General features: G+C 38.3%; 1 protein-coding gene across 1 annotated transcript in view; it reads left to right on the top strand.

Annotated features, from left to right (window-relative positions):
- Nucleotides 1-4,919: 4,919 nt before the first annotated feature.
- Nucleotides 4,920-15,426, top strand: part of IPO8 (importin 8) — a 73,067-nt gene continuing 62,560 nt past the window's right edge. The window contains exons 1-2 of the mRNA XM_017515250.1: nucleotides 4,920-5,344; nucleotides 10,359-10,440. Coding sequence (XP_017370739.1) covers nucleotides 5,261-5,344; nucleotides 10,359-10,440 — 166 coding nt within the window. The 5' untranslated portion in view covers nucleotides 4,920-5,260. The remainder of the gene's footprint in view (nucleotides 5,345-10,358; nucleotides 10,441-15,426) is intronic.

Here is a 15,426-nt window from a genome sequence, read left to right as displayed (position 1 = left end):
CTTACCTTAGTTACTTTGTATACCTAACCCATCATGAATTACAGTTGATTCTTCCTATGAAATGGCTCATATATTTTGGCCTTCATGCCTACTGTGGATATCCTGTTTGGACCCCTTCTCTCTCACATGCATTCACGTACTCATTCAACCAGTACCAATGGATTGTTTTATTATGTGCCAGGCATAGTGTGAGATGATGTCTGATTCAGCAATTTTAAATAAGGCCTCTCAATAGACCTCAATGATGTATTTATTGCACATGTCCCATGGACTTATCTAGTCCTCACAACAGCTCTTAGAAGCAGATGAGGAAACAGGCATAGAGAGGGGAGGTATATTGCAAAACATGATAATATAATACAGTATCACTGGTTCAAATTCTACCTGAAACAAGCTGAGGGCATCAATAAATATAGAAATCCTCTCATTATGCAAAGCGAAAAAAAATGATTCAAACAATAAGTTATGTAAGTTGAACATAAATTATAGTTTAGGGCAAACCATTTTAAAATGCTTGCCAAGAAATCTGAGAGCAGAATCTGAAAGCTCATGGCTTTCTGATCTTTCCTGTTTTCTTGGCCACCCCTAATATGACAGCATTGTATTTTAGTAACTGGTCTTCAGTGAGTTGGTCCAAAGCATACAAAGCTTTCATGGGAACATCAGCTCTTTTTAAGGATATACCTAGGTAAAATTTTTATTTTGATATAATTGTAGATTCACATCAAGTTGTAAGAAATGATACAGATAGATCCTATGTACCATTTTTCCAGTTTCCTTCAACAGTAACACCTTGTAAAACTAGTACAGCATTCCAACTGGGATATGGACACTGACACAGTCAAGATACAGAACACTTCCATCATCAGAATTCCTCATATTGCCCATTTATAGTCTCACCCACTTCCCCCTTGCCACCACCTCCACTTTAACCCTTAGCAATCATGGATCTTTTATATTCTTTTAAGTTTAAGAATGTTCTATAAATGGAGTTAAACAAGATGCAGCCTTTGAGATTGGCCTCTTTTACTCAGCATAATTCTCAGAAGATTCTTCAAAGTTGTTGCATGTATCATTTTTGTTACTCAGTAGTATCCCATGGTATAGATGTACCATGTTTAACCATTCACCCACTGAAGGATATCTGGATTGTTTCCAGATTTTGGTTATGAGGAATAAAGCTGCATATACACTCACATACAGGTTTTGATATGAGCACAAGTCTTCATTTGCCTAGGACAAATGCTCTGGAGTGTAATTGCTGGGTCATGTGGTAGTTACATACTTAGTTTTTTAAAGAAACTGCCAAATTGTTTTCAGAATGGCTACACCACTTTACATTTTACTACCAACATATAAGTGACCCAGTTTCTGTACATCTTCACCAGCATTTGGTGGTATGACTGTTTTTGAGCTCTTCTTTTATGTTATTGGAATAACTGCTTTAATTCTCTCCCTTTTCCAAACTATCTTCAGTGCTGAGTTCAGTTTTAGACATGTGCCTTAAGTGATTTGGGGGATAGATATTAATAGGTAGAAATGTAATAGGCATTTGGATATCTTTAGTTTAAGGGAAGAGATCTTATAACCAGTTTTATAAGCTGTCTTTTTTTAGTTGATGGTTAAGTGGATGAAATGACTCAAGAATGGGAAGACGAAAAAGAGAAGATGGCTGAGGACAGAGTTCTGAGAAGCGTCAGTTTTAAGAGTTGGGCGATTGAGTAATCAAAGGGTTAGGAATATATTCTGTAAGAGAAAATAAGAAATGAGATAATTTTTAAATAGCATGAAATATGATATCAGATATTAGAGGCTGGGTGTGGTAGCTCACATCTATACTCCCAGCACTCTGAGGGGCTAAGGCTGCCGGGTTGCTTGTGCCTAGGAGTTCAAGACCAGCCTGAACAACATGGTAAAAACCTTGTCTCTACTGAAAATAAAATGAGCCGGGCATGGTGGCATGCGCCTGTAGTCCCAGCTACTTGGAAGGCTGAAGTGGGAGAATTACCTGAGCCTTGGAGGTTGAGGCTGCAGTGAACAGTGATCATGTCACTGCACTATAGCCTAGGCAATGGAAGTGAGACCCCCTCCCCCAATCTCTCAGTCTCTCTCTCTCTCTCTCTTTCTCTCTCTCTCCCCCATATATATATATATCTCTCTCTATATATATATATGTACACACACACAGACACACACACATATGAGAGGGACAATTTAAGATAAGAGCTAAAAATGTCTCTTGCATTTGGTATGCCCCTAAAGGGGTCAGAGTTCATCTTTGCTTGGCAGTTTTCGTGGGAAATGCCTGGGGATAGGCGGTTGAAGAATGAATAGAAAGTTAAGTTGACACAATGAATGAAGACCATTCTTTGGAATAAAGTGGAAAAGAATGAGCAATAATTAGCATTACTGAAGATTATTTTTTAGCTAGGGGAAAGTTTTTAGGCTGAGATTGAATCAGTGGAGGGAAAGAGGCTGCAAATGAAGGAAAAAAATCTTACACATTGTCAACAATGAAAACATTATAATGACTAAAATTTATTTTAATGAAAAAAATGTATTGAAGAGAGGAGAGATTTATGGAACAGGGTCCTGGAGGAGATGGGAGACAACTGGGTTCAGACTGGAGAGGAGATGAAGCAGGGTAAGCAGAGATGAATTTGTTCCTGAGTGAGTTGTGTCTGAGGGTTTTGCTCATCTTTGTAGGGCTGGGTGAGAAGGGATAGGGAGCTTAAGAAGAGTCCTGAGAGTTGAATCGGCCACTGAGGGAATGGAAAATGGTGCTAATTAAAGGCAAGGAATAGGATGGTAGTGCCCAATTAAAGAACACATATTTGTAGTGATATCAGTTTGCACAATGGGTCAAGGCTAGACTTAAGAAGATGAATTGGGGGTTTAATAACAGAAAATGATGTGTAGTCAGTAATGGATAGACTAAGAACTGAAGTGGTGATTGAGCTGGAAAACAAGCTTAGAATTTTTCAGGAAAAGAGAAATGGAAGAATTGGTTCTAATTATAAAAAATGATATTGGAGTTAAGATTTTCAGAGGTAAAAAGAATTTTAGACAATGATGATGTCCAGGAGAGTGGGTTAGTGAAATAGGGTTCATGAGACTCCTGAGTGCTAAGGAGTTTGCACGTTATCTTGAAATTGATGAGAAATCAAGGATCAGACATAGCAATATTACCCTTTCAGACACTTTCCTCTGATGACAGTGTGAATAATGGATTAAAGAGGGGCAATACTGGAAGCAATCAGACGTGTTAAATTCACTGCAAAGCACTTTTGCATCTAACTGAGGAGGAAGCTTCCAAGCCACCAAGTTTTCAGCCACATGTTTTCTGCTGTCTTGATTGAACTCAGTTAATTGAACAGATCTATCTTAATTATCTGTTCCTGAAAAGATCACATCCCCTCAGCTGTGTTTTGCCCACATCATCATCTTTACTAAATGTAATTAGAACTCTCCTGTGTTAACCTCAGGAAAAACTAGCTCCTTAATATTTTCATGCCATTGAAATTGTGGCCCCAGATATGGCCACAGTGGACAGAAACAGTATAACTTTTCTCTTTACCTTTCACTGCTTTTCTGAGAAGGTCTGAAAAATTTTCAGAAAATGTTCAGGCATGTAGTTATCAGTTTCTGTGACCTCTGTGTTTCTGAAATGGGAGAGGTTCCCTTGTCCCCCTCGCAGGGTGTGTAGCTCAGAGTGTGGCTAGCTTCAAACCTCTAGAGGAGCATACAGACCGGCAGGCTGTGGGACTCCGACGTCACAGCAGTGTCTAGGAATATTTACAGCTCCTGAAGTCCCAGGTTGTGTGTGTTACAAGGTGCTCTTTTAGTTTGTCTATAGTTTGTCTATAGTTTGTGATAACGAGCTTAATTAGACCCTCTACCTTGTTGCAAGGACAGAGAGCTTTCTGTATCCTGGGTTCTTGCCTTGGTGTACCAGAAGAATTGGATCACACGTGGGGTGGGAGAATGAGTGCAAAGTTTTATTGAGTGAAAGTAGTTCTCAGCAGATGAACCCAGAAGAGAGACGGTTTATCCCCTGGAGTTGGGTCGCTTGGCGTCCGGGGCTCTTTTCCGACTGCCCTGGCCAAACTCTGCATCATTCTGCCAGGGGATGGCCTGCACATGTGCCATCATGCTCCTCTTGTTCCGCCCATAAGCTTCTCTGGACGTCTGACTGCTTGTGTGTCTGCCTGGTAGGGTCTCGGGTTTTTGTAGGCACAGAATGGGGGGCGCGGCAGGCCGGGGTGGTCTTGGGAAATGCAACATTTGGGCCAGAAGGCAGGAGTGCCTATCCTCACCTAGCTCTGTGGGGATGGAGTCCTAGCCAGGCACCACACCCTTCTCTACCCAGCACTTCACTTCCCTCTTCCCTATCATTTAAAGGGACCACGCTCTTTCCAGCGCTCTCCTATTATTTCTACACTGTAAATATCTATGTATCTATGTTTAATATAGTCTCTTCTATCAGGTTGTGTTACTTCACATTAACTTGCATGGAATTCATCTTGTTATAATGTGGTACCTAAAAATCCTAGTACTATGGTTCAGAAATATATGTTTAACAAATGTTCAGTGAAAGCGAATGAATGAATGAATGAATGATGGCTTCCACACACGGAAGAACCCTGTCCTGTAAGGTACATGATTTGAAGATCCCAACAAGTCTGTCTTGGAACAGGCCCAGTTCCGATGCCCATACAGTTCTCGGACTAACAAAAAGTGTCACACCATCCAGATACGCTTAATTTGGAAACAAGTGTAAGGAGATTCAGGGCCAGCTCAAGTTTCTACACCTGGGAAGAGGCGGGGGAAGGCTGTTTACCATACGGAAGCATGGCGGCCGCCTGCCGTTGTTCGGGAGCGCAGGATCCTCACCGGGAAAGCAGACGAGGCCGCTTTCCGTACAGCAGCATGGCGGCCGCCGACAGGAGACGGTCTTAGCATTACGCCCGGGGGAAGAGGCCGCCGTAAAGGAAGCTCTGCTTCCTCTTCTTCCTTCTCCCGCCTCCCACCGCTTGTCGTAAAAGGGTGAATGGAGAGCGAGTTGTCGGGGGGAAAAAGGGAGGACAGGGGGCGCGGAGTCAGAGTGGCGCAGCAAGTGGCCGCAGGTGGCGACGGTGGCGGGGGGTGGGGAGTGAGGTAATCCAGGGGGCGCGGAAGAGGAGGCTGAGAGGGTCAAAAGAAAATTAAAGCTGCAGTCCGGCCTACTGGTCCGGGGGCCGCGGAGCCCCCACCTGGAGAGATGGACCTCAACCGGATCATCCAGGCGCTGAAGGGCACCATCGACCCGAAGTTGCGGATTGTAGCCGAGAACGAGCTCAACCAGGTGAGGAGAGGGCCTTCGGCGCCCCTCTTCCGCCGAAGCTGCGCCCCTGCTGGCTGGCCGGGCCCCCCCTCCGCTGCGCCCCTTGTCTTCGCCCCCATCGGACTAGGACTGACGCCTCTCGGCGGGTCCCGCCCTCCGCACCCCGTGCCCCCAGGTGCAGTGGAGCCGGGCTTCCCGGATCTTTACCGAGCAGCTCGCGCACCTGTTGGCCACCTTTGCACCTTTTCGTGTCGTCTTCCTTCTCCAGTGCAGTTTGTTCAGCCCACTTGGTCCGCAAGAAGCAGTTTTTTAATCTGTGCTAGTGTTTTCAAGGTGTGATTTATTTTCCTTAAGTTCGCTGATTGATGAGCAGGTGGGGATTTTACTTAAAATTACATCTGAGTTCAGCTTTTCTCCAAACCCAGCCCTTTTTAGGTGTTGCTGTGGAGCACGCTGCCCACTGCCTCCTACTGTCTGGCTGGCAGGACTGTTTTGACACCGATTGGCCGAGTTTTGTGGAGCGCTGGGCAGTGCTGCTGGGAAAGAATAGGAAGTTTTCATGGTGGTACTGCCTGATCTAAGACACATCCAAGTAAGATGTGTTTGGAATAATTCCTTATAAATGCTAAAATGCTTAAGAGTTTTCCCTTTTCCTCCGCCTCCTGTTCTTGCTAATTAGCCTTGACATCTTTCCAGCGTTATCCCCACACAATCAAAAGTTTAATGATCCCAAACTCTTATTTCTTCTTCCTAACCGGTACTTAAGAATCACATACCTCTTACTAAAAATTGGAAATTAAGATCTACCCCAGGGATGGAGCGACAGCTGTTTGAGGTTGTGATGACCTGCAAAATATAAATATTCCAAAATCAGCGGTTCTCAAAGCGTTGCCCAGGACCTGGCGCTTCAGCATCACCCGAGAACTTACAAATTATGCATATTACGGGGCTTCACTCCAGACTTAACAAATCAGAAACTGTGGGGGTGGGGCCCACTTGTATTTTTACTAGCTCCCCCAGGTGATTCTGTGTGTGCCTCCTAAAGTGTGACTGTTCTAAGTAAATGTTTCTGTTGGAATTGACTTTAAAAAGCAGCTGCGTGTTGGAAATCTTTGAAAGGGATTATTTTAATAGGAAATCTAGGTGTAGTTTGGAGTAGATATGAATGCGGGATTCCCCAGAGAGAAAAGGGGGAATGAAAACACTGCCAGTGGAGAGGAGGTTGGGTTGAACTAATGCCCAAAGATAACGTATTGGTGCCTCAAAAAGAAAAGGACTGTCACTCAGAATAGGGGGAAGTTAAAGTCAGTACCTGTCCCAGGCTTTGCAGAGTAAAAGTACTGTATGTTGGCTGGTTGGAAGAATAGTAACCCAGGGATTAGTTAGGAAGAACAAAACCGGAGCTGAATTTGCAATCTACTAGTATGAATACGGAAGTTGGCCTGTTTATGAACCCCTTCTTCTTACAATGAGTCCAGGTGGTCCTTTGATAATGTTGATAGGGAACATATATCTTTGATATCAGGTTACACTTTTCCTGCCCTTCACTTAAGTTTCATTTCTTTCTGATTCATCAGTATATAAGTACAGTTGATATGATAGAAGTGGAAAAAGCACGTGAGAAAGGCTGCAGAACTAGGAGACATTGAAGACCCAATCCTATTTTGTTTCATAGTATAGACAAAAGCAGCACATTCAGGGTGGTATGGCCATAGACTTTTCATAGTATTTCAATCCAAATCCATTCCATCATCACTCTGCCCTGCCCCATAGTGTCCCACCTCATCACAGACCATGATTTCCCCAGCAATTTCTAAAGGTAGCTTATTGCTATACTACTCATTTAGCATTTATGTTTTACATAAAGCATAGTGATATGCTTTAAGGCTTTTTGAATCAGCTGTAAGTAGAACAAAATATAATGTCACCTAACCATGTAGTAAAACATGGTTATGATGATGGGTTTTGCATGCTTGCCCTTTGCCACCACTGTAACATCCGACTTTGTTGGATAAGTGGGTGAGTAAATCACCGTAAGTGATTATGGCCCACCTTTCTGACTTTCGGTCTCCCCTTAGCAAGTATGCTCTGCGTTGGAAATGGGAGCAGCTTCTGCGGTATACTGATGCGTCTGTCAATTGCTGTTTAGAAAAGTAAGCAGCTCTTGCACAACAGTCTGTATTCCAATGGATACATTCTCATTTGGAGCTATATATTTTTTTCAGGCCAACATTTTTCTGTTACTAGTGACTAGCTCTCTGACTGCTATTTGTAATATTGTTTGTATGGGAAAATGTACTTTCAGTTTTATCTCAGGATATTAAGAGTGAATCTTATACATCTTCCTCATTGTCTACAGACCAGAAGTCCCGTTAGTGGCATCGTAGAGAAATAGGAATGGGTAGGTACCTTGCTTAAGTAATTAATCCAGAAAGGTGTCATCTTTTAACAAATTATCCTTCACATGGCCTTGATAGGGAAATAAGTTTTTACTTTCATTACCAAGCTTTGGAATCTCTGCTTTCCATGCATGCATACATACCATTTTCATTACCTTTGATTAAGAGAATTTGTTTATATCAACAGCAGATGTATTTATTGAGTTGTTAATATATTGCAGATATTAGTATAAGAGTTTGTTCCCATGAAGTTGGGGACACAGACAAGTAACTAATATAATTTCAGGTCATAAGTGCTGTAGAGAGTAAAGCTGGAGCAAGAGTGTTGGGATGTATAGTCATTCTCTGAAGAATGACATTGAACAGAGTGTTGGATACCGTGAAGTAATGGGCCAGGCAAAGAACTGAGAGACGAACAGAGGGAATAAGAGTTCAGAAAAGGCTCTCAACTTGGTGTGCTGGAGGACTAGAAAGGTTAATGCAGTGGAGCAGTGAGTCAGAGGATGGAAGAACATTGGTTTTTTTGTTTTATGAGTTCTCATAAATACAGAATTTAGTTAAGCAAACTGCTTAGTTGCAGAAAACTTCACAGATAAAAAAAATATCCTCAGGAAATCATTGAGAAATTAGTCTTGTTTATATTTTAGAAACAAGAAGCCTGAAGAGGCACAAAGAAATTGGGCAACTATTTCTGAGTAAAGTAGTATGAAAATATAGCTGAATTTATATCTGTTTTAGCTGGTCACATTATCATAGACTGAATCAATGTTGAAAGAAGACAAGGTTTCTGAAATTTTTAAAAATGGCAACAGTTGCAAAAAAGGAAGTTTCAAAATGTGTACAATGGCAACAGTGTTGAAATAAAAGTAATCTCTGCAACAAGTATATTACTTTCAAATAAGTAGCATTTATTTAACTGTAAAGGTTATTTTGTGTATGTGGAATAATATATATATATATATATTTTTTTTAGCTCCCACTATGTGGGAGGGGATTGCAGAAAGCTGGAAATCCCAGAATAATATTTTTTAACAAATAACTGAAGTCAGTTTTTAAATTATTAGAATAAACTATATAGATGTTTTAATCTTTGATTCATGACAAGATCTTTCAGTATTTAGAAAGTTATAAACATGAGTTATATATGTAGAAGGTGAAAGCTGGGCTGAATCTGTGTTAATTTTGCCTTCCTATAAACTTATTAGAACTAATCTGCTTTCTTAAAAACTGCTTTAAAATCCTAATGGTTTCAGTTATGGATAAACAAATTTACATGCCACAGATTTGAGATCTGAAGACTACACAGGATGAAAGGAAGAACAATTATAATTCACATTTTTGGAAGGGATATAGGACGATTTGGAAAGCACAATGTTCTTGGAGGAAAAGGATTAATACTTTTAAAATGCTATTTTTCTCCAAATTAATTTTCTAATCAAACATTTATCTTTCTAGATACTATTTTAGTTGAAAATAATGAGCAATATGCCCAAACCTAGCTGTGTATTGAAAGGGATGTCCCTGGATCCCCTCAGAGACCCAGGCTCTGAGGAGAAGGGTGAGCCGAATAGATTCCCTGGGTCATTGTCTGGTTTGGCCTCACTGGAATTTGAATCTTTTCAAATGAATGTCAGTGGACAAAGGATTATGTGAGATCTGAGAATGTGACAGGACTGCAATATAGTCCAGGTACTATTCATCTGGATATAATGTGATCAGAAGGAATGGATGGTCTATAGTTTTCTGTTTCTAAGGTCACTATGCCCAAACTCAGGAGCAGATCAAATTAGAGCACACTTGTGGGGTGAAGTGACCCAGGCCACAGGGCAGAGCAGGAACTTCATCCACGTAGGCTCACTTAGGCATTAAGTTTAAAAGACAGTACAGCAGTAGAGGGCAGCTGGTGACGACAGCATGCTCAACACAGTCTCGTGAGTCACACTGTTCCAATCTGGACTGGCTTCTCTCCATAGCTCATGCTCAGCTGTGTAACATTATCTTGTCTGTTTTGCTCTGTTGGATCTCCTATTTCCTGTAGCCCTTGTTTTTGTGTTTTCTGTTTGTCAAAAATACCATAAACAAAACTGAAGCACAAATAATCTAGGAACAAACACTTGCCATGTATAAGTCAAATAAAAGATTGCGATTTTAAATTCATAGTTTGTAGAATTTATTAAGAGTAAATACGCCATTTACAAAAGGATAAAGGGAGTAAGGAATTTGTAGAAGAAACAGCCAGCAAAGAGGAAGACATTCAACCTCCTTAGTAACAGAGAAAATGCAATTTAAAACATTCATAAAATTTTAAAGTTTGAAGGAATGATGATACCTGTATTAGATAGATGGACACTGTCATATGCTGCTGTTGGGCATGTGAATTGCTATACCGTTTCTGGAGACCATTCTGACAGTATGTTCAAAAATCATCAAAATGTTCAGATTCTTTTATTGATCAGTTTCTGCTCAGGAAAATTTTTTGACTTGAAGTATTTTAGTAATCTTCATTTTGCCTTGAAGGGTTTGTCTCAATTTAAAAGTTTTTCTTTTATTTGGACAGTAACGTATTCAGTAACAGGTGCTAACTTATAAGATACTCATATTTCCCTATTTTATAAAACATTTCTTTATAATTTCAGTCCTACAAGATTATCAATTTTGCCCCCAGTTTACTTCGGATTATAGTCTCTGACCATGTGGAATTCCCAGTACGACAGGCAGGTGAGTTGATTTTTTTATCCTTTATAAATTTATTTATAGGTGGAAGTAGAATGAGAGTTTTAATTTTAAATGTCTGTAATTTATTGAAATATTTGGAAGCACTCATGAAATATTTCTAGTGGCTTAAAAAGGCTTTGTTTTCCCCTAGAAACTTAGAGGTAGATACTCAGCTCTCAAATACCCTCTAGCTCTTCCTCCTCTTCCTTCCACCTACCAATTCCTTGCCTCTGTAACTTTGCCATTATTTTTGTTATCTTTCTCAATTTTAATAGCTAATCTCCCTAATGCTTTATGATTTCTGGTAGGCTAGCCTCTGGGCCTGTAGATTAAGACCAGGAATTTATATATGTGAATTCGAGCTCTGTTAACATGGCAAATCACGGAGGTAATGTGTTGCACAGATGTTCCTAACCCAGGTGACTGCGGAGCAGGACTGTGTTTTAAACATGAAACTTACTTTTAAGTCTTAAGTTGTTTCATGGTGTTGTACATTGTTCTTTTGTCTTGTTTTTTTATGGACTAGTCATTAGAGCTCAGAAGTTTAAAAATTAGAGCCTTAGAGTGTCATGAATTTTCAAAAGATAATAACCAAAAACTAAAGGAGGTAAAGGACAATAGCTAGTTAAAAATAAATATTTGGCCAGGCGTGGTGGCTCACGCCTATAATCCCAGCACTTTGGGAGGCCGAGGTGGGTGGATCACGAGGTCAAGAGATCAAGACCATCCTGGTCAACAAGGTGAAACCCTGTCTCTACTAAAAATACAAAAATTAGCTGGGCATGATGGTGCATGCCTGTAGTCCCAGCTACTCGGGAGGCTGAGGCAGGAGAATTGCTTGAACCCAGGAGGCGGAGGTTGCGGTGAGCCGAGATCGTGCCATTGCACTCCAGTCTGGGCAACAACAGCGAAACTCCGTCTCAAAATAAATAAATAAATAAATAAATAAATAAATAAATAAATAAATAAATATTTAAAAAGACTTATTATGTAAATGACATATACATGTAAGTAATTTGGACAATTTAGAACAATACAAACAAGTAAGTAAAATAACCCAACATTCGTCACTCAAAAATGACCGTCATTACTCAGAAATGGCCATTGTTAATGTTAGGTGAACATTAGCCTTTGCATGTGTTCAGGTAGGATAGATGAACAGTTTATAGAAATGGAGTCATAATCTACATGCTGATGAAAGTATTTAATTTTATTTGAACATAGTATAAAAAGATAAGAATTATTAAACTTTGGGAAGATTTATAACACTATATATGATTTCCTAAAAGATCCCTTTGTGATTAAAATAAAAAAGAAAATCCTATGGAAAAACACTCATGTTGGAATCATTTTTTACTTTTGTTAGGTTTACAAGACTTCTGTGTAAATTTTTGAAACCATAATTCACACTTGTTTCACCTTTGTTCTATAAAATAGGGCTGTTCTGAAACAACTTTTTGTTGAATGAAACCTATTTTAAAAACCTAATTGTTTATGGCGCCATTGTAAAGTTCCTATGAAGCATTTAAGAAGTAACATTTTAAAAGGTCATAAAACAAGTTATTACATTAATGCCTTCCTTCTATGACATGGAAACATTACGAAAACACAGTTTATACCTTAGATTGCTTTTAATACATCCAAAGGTGACTACCGTCAGTTTTCATGCATGGTTCTCCAATTCTTTTGTTTATATTACACATGCTATTTTACAGTTTCTTTTCTTTTGTTTAACTATGTACCCTTGAAGATTGCTCCAAGTCGATGCATATACATACTTCAGTCTTTATAACAGCTGTGCAGTATTTCTTTATATAAGAACTACGGTGGTTTACTTAAACAATTTGGTATTTATGGACATTTCCCTTATTGTCTTTTTTTTCATTGTTGATAGAAGCAATGCTAAGTGAGTGTGATTGGATATGTGCCTAGGTACTGTGGGAGTGCTTTTATAGAATAAATTATAAAAAGGGGAAATGCTAGGCTAATGGATATTTATGACATTTGTTTATTTATTTACTTTTTCTACCAACAGTGCATTAGAATGCTAGGTTCCCCAACTCCTCACCAACTCAGTACAATTTAATGAAATTTTGATGTCAAAATAAACAGCATTGAAAGGCAATTTTTTTCTTCATAATTGTTTTTTCATAATTTAGATTTCAAATCTGTTAACTAAAAGATAAAGTATATTTTGGTGATTATTTCCTAACTTATTAGGACCACCTCCTTAGAGCAACCATTTTTATCATAGACCCTGAAATATATTGATAAAATTCTACATTATAACCTACATTTACATTTCACTTATAAATTTTCTGCTCTATTTAATCTATTATTAAAATACAAGGATGTTCCAAGACACCCAGACAGATAATTGATCATCTTTAGCATGACATTTAAAAAAGAATGATGGGATTTTTGCTTTAAAAGAAAGCCTGTATAAAGCTGTTAAAAATTTTGCTAATGTTAAGTGGAAATACATCTTCAAAATACTTTTTCTCTTTTGCTTATGGGAAATCTAAAGTGTTCTTGCTACCATCAAGTGTGCTCACTAGTGAATGCCCTTTCTTACCTTACTGTGAGTTTTTAAGAAACAGGAAAAAATTAAGTATATTGATGTTGCTAAGCAAAACAAAAAATTTGAATGTTTGGTCTGCTGCTTTTCTTTTGAGGTGTTGATAAGCATAATAGCATTATTAATATTATGTGCAGTGAAGTAAGCCTATCTTAAATTTAGGATAGTTATGATGAGGAATCTCAAGTCACTTTTGTTTCTAATTTTTTACTCCTTACCTTTGAAGAGAAGAGACTCTTTAGTAAAATTTCTTTAATATATGTAAATTTAGGCTCAGAAATGTACTTTCTTCAGTGCATTTTGGAGTTGCTATGAGAAGGAGAGTAGTTTGGATTTAAAAGTGGTGGTGAGAGGCATTAGACCTGAAGAGGTCATCAGTGGTGACAGATGTGGGACTATCATTTAAAAAAAAAACATGGTTTTTAATTTCTGTAAGTTTGCCTGCTCCTTGTTCTTTCTTTTTGTTTGTATTTCCAAAGGATGGACAGAGAGAAGATATAGCAATTCATTCTGTGGTTATTTGTTCAGAGGTGATTTGTTAAGATTGACCTCAGCATTGTAGAGTGCAGAACCTAGAAATAAAGAGAAAGATGTCTCTGATCAGTCCAAAAGCATTTTAAGAAGCTCTTTTATTAACATTCATGTGTTTTATTTGTAGGAAGCTTTGTAATGCGTACTCAGAATCTATTTAATATTATTTTGATGTAATCAACACATTTGTTGGCTAATCTAGCCTTTCACAGAGTAATAAGGGAGAGAAGGGCTACAAAATTATAATGAAAAACAGCAAGGCTTAGAAACATGAACTCAAAAGCATGACATTCTGCTCACTGAGATAACAGCACTTTCTCCACTTTGAGGTTATGAAACCCAATTGACCTCTGTAGTTGTGTTTCTGGGTCTAGAGTTTAAATGACGATTCATTGTGCTGAAGGAGAAAAGTGTGTGTGTGTTTTAGAAAGTTAATTTCAACTTACGATGCTTAAAATGTTAAGTGAATTTTGTAGGAAAACTATCTTAGAGCAGCCATTTTTATCACAGAATCTGAAATACATTTATAAAATTCTACATTATAACTATCCTAAATTTAAGTGCCATTTGTAAATTTTCTGCCCTATTTAATCTATTGTTAAAATACAAGAATGCTCCAAGACACCCAGAAAGATACAGTAAGTTTAATACTTCCTTTATGAATTGGATTAAGATGATATTAGTCGTTTGTTTCTTAGCTCTGGCAAATGGTTTGTTGTTAGGTACTTAAATGATTAAAGGGAAGTTTTTAGATTATTGATATGGTAACAGTTATTTTTGGTATTTTTCCTTTATTCTTAGTAATCCATAATTATCCATAATAGGAATTAAAATTTTCTTTTTAATTATTATATTAAGTTTCAATTTTATTTTACCTAATTGTACATTTATTTAGCCATATACAAATTAGTCAGCATGCCTTTAAAGGCTGTCTTGTGTGATGCTCCATAATACAATTTTAAATTATAACTTTTTAGTTATAAAAGTAACATTAATAGTATTTAATGGCTAAATCATAAATACATCCATGATTTTACCATGTGTGTATCTTTACTGTCTAAAGGTTGCTTTTCTTTGTTTTCAAGATGAGTTCTATAGGGATCAAAATGATTTTGTGAATAGTATAGTTGATTTTTCTTTTTGCAAAGATTAATCCTGTGAAAATCAGGCTGGGCGTTTATGCCTATAATCCCAGCATTTTGGGAGGCTGAGGTGGATGGATCACTTGAGCCCAGGAGTTCAAGACCAGCCTGGGCAATATGACAAAACTTTGCCTCTACAAAAATACAAAAAATTAACTGGTGTGGTGGTGCATGCCTGTATTCCCAACTACTTGGGAGACTGAGGTGAGAGTGTCACCTAAGCTATGGAGGTAGAGGCTGCAGTGAGCTGTGATTGCGTCCCTGCACTCCAGCTTGGGTGATAGAGTGAGACCCTGATTCAAAAAAAAAAAAAAAAACCCAAATGCTATGAAACCCGTCTGAACTGCTGACAGGTTGGTTCATATCCTTAGATCATTCATTCATTATTTTTTGAATGAGTCTATACATTTTTTTTGAATGTGTACTTTTTGCCTCTCACAGTTATGTAATATGAAGACTATATTGGGATAAAACATGGTGCTTAATCTAGAGCCTCCCTTTATATAATTTTAGTTTTCACCCAAATAAATTGAAATCTTAGATGGAACAGTCTTTCAGAACTTTAGCAACTCAAAACTAATGAAAGAGGAGCTTATAGGATGTCAAGTTCATAATTTCACTAAATGTCTTTTTTGTTTTCACTAATGTAGAATGTATTGGTGTATTCTCTATGGTATAGTGCTTTTACTATACAATTTAGTTTTGTTGTTGTTGTTGTTGTTGTTTTTTTTTTTTTTT

This window comes from Cebus imitator, unplaced genomic scaffold (genome assembly GCF_001604975.1).
Source record: "Cebus imitator isolate Cc_AM_T3 unplaced genomic scaffold, Cebus_imitator-1.0 Scaffold545, whole genome shotgun sequence".
Classification (NCBI taxonomy): Eukaryota; Metazoa; Chordata; class Mammalia; order Primates; family Cebidae; genus Cebus; species Cebus imitator.
The sequence above is the reverse complement of the archived record's forward strand: the minus strand, read 5'-3'. Positions and strand labels throughout refer to the sequence as shown.